The 8,949-nt window shown below is 37.7% G+C and overlaps 1 protein-coding gene across 3 annotated transcripts in view; it reads right to left on the bottom strand.

Moving 5' to 3' along the window:
• Positions 1–7,103: 7,103 nt before the first annotated feature.
• Positions 7,104–8,949, bottom strand: part of LOC107101533 (mitogen-activated protein kinase 8) — a 37,559-nt gene continuing 35,713 nt past the window's right edge. For 2 of the 3 annotated variants that reach the window (XM_015400482.1, XM_015400481.1), the window contains exons 11-12: positions 8,431–8,508; positions 7,104–7,816 (exon numbers count right to left, since the gene is read on the bottom strand). In XM_015400482.1, coding sequence (XP_015255968.1) covers positions 7,665–7,816; positions 8,431–8,508 — 230 coding nt within the window. In that variant the 3' untranslated portion in view covers positions 7,104–7,664. Of the gene's footprint in view, positions 7,822–8,430; positions 8,509–8,949 lie in introns of all 3 variants that reach the window. The other variant, XM_015400483.1, reaches the window with a different exon arrangement.

The raw sequence follows: 8,949 nt of genomic DNA, 5'->3' as shown, positions 1-8,949 counted from the left end.
TGAACAGTTGAAAAACCCTGTTAAGTTGGTCTAAAGATGAGGAAATAATACCTGATATCAGACATTAAAGCAGCACTGTGTAGCTTTTAGCCACTAGGGGCGCTAGACCAGTTCATTTCCATCTTAGTGCCCCCTGAAGGCCACTGTCAGTACTGCCTATTAGCCTAATTAAACAGTGTCCCTGCTTGGAGCAGCAGATGAAAGTTATTGAGTTCTGTTTGCTTGCTAACAACTGTTAGCTTAGTTCTCTGGTGTTAAAGGGAAGCTCAGGCTGACGTTAGGCGGCGCTCTGGGTCACATGACCAAGATCTGACCCGTTAACCCTTTAAAGCCCGATCCAAGAATAAAGCAAAACAGAAAATTCTTTTTTTTTTTTGAAGTCCTTATTTGGCCTTTTAACAAAATAAGTAAAAAGACAAAACAGAAATAGATTTTTGATTTTAATAATTTATTACTATGCGATAGGTCAAGATTATTCTTTGTGTAGTCTTCTGCCCTCTGTTATATCTGATTGTGTACAATAGGATTTTGAGCAAAGTTTTTACCATTAAATTATGCAAAAGGTGTCAGACGCAAAACATTTCAGAAACCGTGTATCAAATATGATAGATTTGGCATTATAGGCTTAAGGTCACATAAACACAGAGTGCTGAACTGGCCTGAAATGCCTTAATACGTCTCGTATTAAACTAACACTTTGGTTTAAAGTTACTTTAAAAGACTCGTCGCTGAATACTCTATTTGTACCATTTCTACATTCCCTGTTCACTACATCGTGTAAGCTTTTAAAGAACAAAAATATCAAATTGATGTGGCAGAGGTCTCAAAACACAAGTCTAAAAGATGAGTCAGTTGGTGTTAAATAGCCAATGATCAGCTGACTGCAAAAATATGGAGTGAATTTTGTGCCATTATTTTGAGGGAGTGACTTTGCCGTTTCTTACGGTGCGGTCGTACATTGACCCTTTTATCCAACGTACGCCTGACGTCCCAGAATCTCCTGAAACGATGGCATACGCTGAACTTTCTATTTTTTCAATTTTGGGCGTATACATAGAGTATATATAAGGAGTTCGGAACTTCTGTCCAACAACAGCCTTACTTATGCATAACGCACTGCGGCGTAATGTCTAGATAAGTCATTTTTTCTTAAAATAAGCATTTATTTTTGGATTGAGGAGGTAAAAGAGAGATCGTGCCAATGGAACAAGACAGTTTACTGTAAAAAACTAAGAAAACACAACTGCATTGTCTTAATTCAAGTGCATATTACCTAATTATCTTATTTTAGGAAGAAAAATACTCTTACTTTACCTGCTCAAATTAAGGGTAAATACACTTAAGACATATTTCTAAATATTTTTTCCAGTGTAGATTTCTTTTTCACCCTTAAAAAGGAAAAAGAAAAAGTTTTTTCACATTCATATTTTTAAATTTAAGTTACTTTTTCATATTTAGTTTTAGAAATTGCATTTTGCAGATCACATTCTCTTCTCTCTCTCTAAAAAAAATAGATTTTGACCAATAAAAATGTTGCTAACGTCCGTCTCCACCAATAGACATGAGTCTTTGCTCCTCGCGCCAGAGGAAAAGGTGATCTGGAAAACGCAATCAGAAAAGAATGCAATCCTCAACATTCAATCTGAAGAACAGAATTTTTAAAAATGACATTAGAAAATATAAAATTATTTGGAAAAAATATATATAAATATGATAAAATCTTTGAATCAACCACAGCAAAAATACGGTAAAAAGCCTTTTTTGATGCATTTTTTTCAATGTAAGTTTCATTTCAAATTTTTTGTCAAATTTCCATTTACTAAATGTGTTTTTTTTCCAAGGAGTGAAATAAACCCTTCTGTTCTGCATATCTAGAGAAACAGGAAGTCAATTTTTTAATTAAAGTTTAATAGATTAGCCTAAAAAGGAAAGTGTAAAAAAAAAAAAGTTTTAACAACATTAATTTGAAGACGTAATTGTGGTACAGCTAATCCTTCAAAACCAGAGGAAACATGATTTTAGTTTTTAAAGAAACATACAGACACAAAACAAAGTGTATTTCTTTATTTGCAGTAGATTTTCTTTCCATTTTTTAGAGGCGGCATCACGAGATCCCAGTGCATGAATTCTTTTAGTGCACCTTTTCACTGGTTACGGTCCGGACGCACAGATCCAGGAGTTCTTCAAACTAGTAGCATGGCTGGATTCACTGGCAGACATTACAAACCAGCACCGTAGTATAATAGAACAACTTCTCCTAGATATTTACTCATTTTTTTTGTGCATCTTATACTAATACAGCCCACATCAAAACTCTATCAGAGCCGAGTTATTCGAGGAAACATCAGTCGCTCCTTCAAACTCTGACAGAGGTTGGTTTTTTTTGGGTGGGTGTGACAGATTACGCAACATTATACCTATAAAACAGATCACAAATAAAAATCAATCTTTTTTGTAAAAAAAAAAAAAGAAAAAAACAGAAAAAAGAAAACATGGATCAACAGTACCAAACATTTTCTTTACCCTCAGGAGAACGCTAACGAATCCTAAACCTATACATACAACTAGCACAGTTTGCTGAAGGTATTGCACATTTAATAAAAAAAAGAAAACATTACAATAATTCTTTACTTCGGGCTGAAGTTTACATAATGTACAAAACTAGAAGTCTGTTTGAAACCGGCAAATAGTACACTTTCAAATAAATAAATAATGGAATCTGTTATTCACACACCTTTGAAAGCTCATTCTGCAGGAGACCAAATATTCAGCCTGAGGTAGTTCATCAAAGTTGACTTGAATCAGAAGATTTGTTTAGAGAAACGAAATAAGACCACAAGAACAACAACGTTAAATAAAAGAAAGATAGTGTAGTGACGGAAGTAATTGAAATTGACGCCCCAGATGTCGGGCTATAAAAATTAAGAGCACTTCTGTCAAAAATGGTTTTATTCTGATCCAGAGTTTCCCTCTAAGCTGATATCAGCTCTGGATAAATGTCTCCACCTGCCTTCCTATTAAACTACTTTTGCACTGGGTTTTAGATTTTATGGATTTCGCTCTAAGTTACCTGATAATGCCCCATTGCAGTCTTTTAAAAACAGGTTGCACCAAATAAACTCGCCGTGAGAAGCAGCCCCTTATTAAACACTTAACTTCTTCTTTGTACGCAATCCATCATTTGCTAATAAATCGCATTTTTACAAACAAGTTAATTCAATCGAAGGACTAAAACTTTCTGTTTCTCTCTGGTTTTTCCAATGTTTCTGCTTTTTCTGGCAAACAAAAACCTAAAGAACTGAAATTAAATCTGCTGTTAAAGGTTTCTGCACATTAAGCTGGGCGTACACTGCACCTTCTTTATGGTCCATGGGTTTATTTGATTAACGAAAAAACAAAACGCGTTTTTAGCGAATGCCAATCAATAAATAAAGTATTTTTTACTTTTTAAATTCACCTGAAAAATCATAGGAAGCAATGTTTTAACCTCCATAAATGTTCTTAGTGGTGCGTTTGTGCTTCTTTACCTGCTGAGGATCCACTAATTTTAAAACAGGCCTCGGTTTGGGTAACGGTGCTAAATATCAGCCATGCTAACATTAGCTAGTTAGCAAAGTTAGGGTAAAGAAGCTAGCTTGTTGGATATGTTTTCTATTTTCTCTGTAATAAATGGTACTTTGGAAGCAGAGTTAATGAAAAACGATTCTAAAAACATTTACAGTAAATATTGAAGCGAGCTAGGCCTTTGAAACTGATCAATATGACTGTTAGCGTAACTGCTGCGTACAACGGGGCACACGTGTCGGGTTTTAATGATGCAACCCGAAGCTTTGCTTTATAAATCGGCCCGCTGGTCGATCAATACTCTGTGGGAGGCGGAGCCAAGCTGCAGCGGCGGGTGGACGGAGGGGCCCGTCCCGACCCTCAGAGAGAAAGTGACCTTTTCACTCAGCAGCTCTCAAACTACCATATTTTCTGGACTATAAGCCGCTACATTTTCCTCACGCTTTGAACCATGCAGCTTAGAGAAAGGCGCAGCTTTTCTGTGGATTTTTTTCTAACTGCCAGAGTGGGGAGTCAAAAGTTGGAAATAAAAGAATAGGGGGCTAATTTCATTTAGCACTAGAACATGCTAGCAGCAGGCATAACGGAGAACAAATGTCCCGAATTCACATATTTTGACATTTAATTTCCGCGTTAAAGCCGCTGAACCAATGAAGAGACTGGGCTCAACTCCTGCAGAGCTGAATTAGAGAGCTGATGAAGCTCCATGTTTCAGTAGAAGCTCTCACTGCTGCGAGCTAACACGCTAACCAGAGCTAGCATTCGTTTTCATCCCTACTCCAGGGGCTATATGTAGAGCTCCCCCTACAGGTTTGGTGGGAGACAATTAAGTAGATATCAGCGGCTTACAGTCCGGATTCAAATTTCAAGTTCAAAATTTAGAGGCCATGACTTAAAATGAGGTGCTCGCTATAGTCCAGATAATACGGTAATGCTTTGTTTCTTTCTCTGACGATTCTGTTCAGTTTTCTGGTCGGAACCACTGGGTCCGAGCCGACCCACAGAAAACTCCTGATCCAATAATGCTCATTTACTCAGAAGGGTTTAGAAATGACTCCTAAAATTCAAAGATCTGATAGAAACTGTGTTTTTTTTTTTTTTTATTCTATGTTCTGGGACTTCTTTTCACTTTGATGAAAAACCTCTGAAACGACCTGCTTAAGCTCTTCAGTTTCTACGTTCATTTTTCCATTCAAACCTGAGAGACGACGCTCTCTTGCTCAGGCCCGAAACTCAAGAAAAAAAACAAACAAAAAAGGTAAAAAAATATACATTTAGGAGAAGCACACCCCCACCACACCACACCGTGTCCTGCTGTAGTTATGGAGACACCAGTAGCCGAGCAGAATGAACACCTTCAGCAGACACAGGAACGAATCCCAAACAACAGGCACTTCACCTTTTTTAAAAACCTAAACCAAAGCCGCTCCTGAGGACGCCTTAACGCATTCCTCTCTCCGGCTGACACACAAAACACTTTCTCATTTTCCATTTCACAACAAGCCAGAGTTGCATTTCCTGCCGCTCCATGCAGCAGAACCGGCTTTGCTCCGTGACACAGGAGCACCTCCATGGATTGGAATATCACCAGAAAGTTCATTTCAATAACAAAAGTGGCTTTAGTTTCTTTTTTTAAACAAAATTGATAGATCCAAGTTATAAATTACATCGATTATTGTTCATTTGGATGATTGTGGCTATCAGCACATAAAAGCGGCATCAGAAATTCTATTTCTAACTCCATACTGCGGTCGATATCAATCCTCAGCAGGAGTTGAATCCACCAAAGGGACTGGACCTGTCCGTTATTTTCTCATTCATCTAAAAGATGCTTTTAGTTATTGAACTTTTCTAAAACAAACATTTGGAAAGGAAAAGAAATCTATTGTGCATTTTTAATAAACTGCAAATGGTAAAATGTAAAAAATACACCAAGATATACATCCATTCCATAAATATGAAAAAAACATTCCTAGATTATATCCTTGTATTATTATTATTATTATTATTACGATTGGCAAACTGGTTAAGGATTATCCACTAATAAATCCATTGGCCGATACATCGACCGGCTGATAATGTTACTTCATCAGAGGATATGTCGAACTTTTCTGATTCGTTAGTTTGCAACAGAAGTACTTTTAAGGCTAGGCTTAAAACTTTCCTATTTGATAAAGCTAATAGAGTGGCTCAGGTTATCCTGAGCTATCTCTATAGTTATGCTGCTATAGGCTTAGACTACTGGAGGACATAGGGACAACGTTTTCATCATTCTGCTTCATTCTATCTCTATTCTCCCACTCTGCAGAATCTGTTAGTTCAACCTCTAACGTTCTGCTCTCTCTGCTTTTTCTCACAGTAGCTTCATCTGGTCTGTTGCCTTTTGTATCTCTGATTCTTTTTCTATCTCTGCTTCTGTCTCCTTTAACCCCAGTCGGCCTCAGCAGACTCACACTGAGCCTGGTTCTGCTGGAGGTTTCTTCCTGTTAAAAGGGAGTTTTCCTCTCCACTGTCGCTACAAGCATGCTTAGTGTGAGGGATTGCTGAAGAGCCAATGAGTCGATGCAATCAGCTGGTTTTCCTCAGATAGAAAACTTTGAATCAATTTGACTGTATGATCTTGTGAACTGTAAAGTGCCTTGATGACTTGTGTTATAAATTGGCCGCTACACAAGTGAATTGAATTGAAAAAAATTATATATATAAAAAGAACTACAGGTTAACTTTTTCTTCAAATAAACTTTGTTTTCCCTTAATTCTATCCAGTAAGTAAGACAATGGAATAAGAGTTCTTTAGTTTAAAATAAAGATATTTGCTTTATCTTTACCTTTAAAATGCAAAATATCTTATTTGAAGGGCAAACATCCATCCGTCACGTCAGCTCATTTATTATGAAATTTTAACTTTCTGCTCCCTCTATTTACCTTCTAGCTTTAATGTTTTGTTTCTTTTTAAAGAAGGTGATGTTCCTGCAACGTTTTATCATTTTCTCCTGTAAATGAAGAAAGATGAGGCGACATCAGCAGCGGCTATCAGCGGACATCTTAACGGACGTTAAAATAATCTGTATCGCTCTATTGAAATATTTCTAGAATTTATTTTTCATGATCTGTTGCTTTTAAGCCATAATCATCAAAATGAACAGAATGAAATGAATTTCTGGAACAAACAAACTGTTTTTCTGATATTCAAATCTGTTGAGATGCATCAAAAGCCCCCCACCACCCACCTCAGCTGAAGCACATCCTAGTTTCACCATCATCAACCTAACAAACCAAACTCTCCATTTCTAAAGGATCCAGTCCAGATCGGTTCCACCAAACCGGCTCCGTCCACAACTGGGACAAAGAAAGAATTTTAAAGCACTTAAAAATAACAACATATTTAGACTCTTCTAGTCTAAATATGACAAAAGGAGAATCCAACAAATGTCAGCATTTGTTCTTTAAATGGGAGGTGAAAAATATTAAAATTATAAAGCGTTTGTAAAAAGTTTAACTTTACAATGTAGAAAGTAGAAGTAGCTTCTTTTTTTTCCTTTTTTTTACAATAAATCTAACTGACCTTGTCTCTAATAAAAGGATGTGTCATCAGCAAATAATAAAAAAACAAACAAACAAAAAAAACAATATCCATAATATTTTAGACAAAACCATCCAGGAGAAAATAATCTGGGATCCAAGGACTCACAGAATATTGGTAATAAAGATAAAACCTCCATCTACGGTCAAATCTGTACAAACTTAATCTGTGAATGTATGGCAAGCTGTCGAAGATAAAAACAGAGAAAAATTCATCCGTTTATGACATTTCTCAGATCCTACCGGCGCTACAAACTGAATTCAAACCAGATCTGGTTTCTGACAAAGAAACAATAAATTAGAGAAAATAAAATCTTTTGAACAAAATAATAAAAGAATCTATGGATGATTATTTTCAAAGAAAAGACAAAGATCTGTTCTTTAGAAATATTTCTTACACAGCTATCTGACTAATATGCTATACTACCAGAGACGAGCAGGAGGGGAGGAGAGAGGGAGGGACCAGCGAGGAGCCGCTGTGACCGGGGAGCAGGACCGGCGCCGGGTGGGCGGGGCCATCATCTGCAGCAGCCCACGGGGCCCGCGGCGGCGCGGGCCGTGTCCAGGCTGCTGTCCGTGTCGGTCGGGGTCGGGTCGGAGGAGACGTCGTTGGTGGAGGCGGACGAGGACGTGGAGGGGGGGTGCTGGTGGCTGCTGCTCATTGCTGCACCTGTGCTGAGAAACAGAAGGGAGGAGGGCGGCGGTCAGTCGTCAAATAACGCCCCCTAGAGGTAGAGGGCTGAAGATGCAGCTTTGTTAACCAAACTCTTTCTTGATTTTTCTTCTGCTTTTATCTGCATTGAGCAGAAATAAAGAGACTCAGCATCAGTCCTAAATGTTGATCTTTTTAACGGTTAATCAGGTTTTTTCAGACAGGTTGTGTCTTTTCATTTTTTATTATTATTTAAACCAGTGATTGTTGAATGTTGGAACTCGGGCCGACAGATGATCATCAGCAGCGCTGATCAGGCTAATCACGTTATGCTGAAGGAGACGGTTTAGTAACAGAAGAAAAATGACTTTTAGTTCCTTTCTGAATAGAAAAGCTGAGCAGACATAATAACTGCAGTGAAGAGGAGGAGGAGGAGGAGGAAGACTGGATTCAGAAAGGAAGGAAAAAGAAATGCCAGAACAGGAAAACGAGTAAAACTGAACCAGGCTAAAGTGGAACGCAGCAGAGGAAGGTTTATATGAAAAAATAATCTGTTAAAGATTCAGTATAAAGGTTCAAAAGAAATAAAAAAACAACACACCAGAAGAAGAACACAATAAGACTCCACCAACCTATAGATGCCGGCTGTCCCCTGATGACGCCATTCTTTGTCCTTTCCTCCCAGTCCAGCACTTCTTTATAGATTAACTCTGCATTAATGAAAGAAAAACATCATGTTCATTTAAGCCTTCGGTCAAATAAACACTTTTGGTTATTTAAAACGTCCAGTTTAAATGATTTCATGTAGAAAATTATGGATAAAATGCAGATATTCTGGTAGTTCAGTGACAGAAGGGAGAATTTCAATACTAAACCAGTCTTTAGAAATCCAACGAATCAGAGTCCTGAACCACCAACTCCAATTCACAATAAAATGTGGAACGCGATCAAAGAACCTCAAATTAATTTTGGAGAAAAACTACAAACATTTCTAGACATAAGGAGAACCTGCTAACAGAGAGAACCTGCTAACAGGGAGAACCTGCTAACAGGGAGAACCTGCTAACAGAGAGAACCTGCTAACAGAGAGAACCTGCTAACAGAGAGAACCTGCTAACAGAGAGAACCTGCTAACAGAGAGAACCTGCTAA

This window comes from Cyprinodon variegatus, unplaced genomic scaffold (assembly GCF_000732505.1).
Source record: "Cyprinodon variegatus isolate N-32 unplaced genomic scaffold, C_variegatus-1.0 Scaffold1110, whole genome shotgun sequence".
NCBI lineage: Eukaryota > Metazoa > Chordata > Actinopteri > Cyprinodontiformes > Cyprinodontidae > Cyprinodon > Cyprinodon variegatus.
Note: the sequence above shows the minus strand (reverse complement) of the source record. Positions and strands in the feature narration are given on the sequence as shown.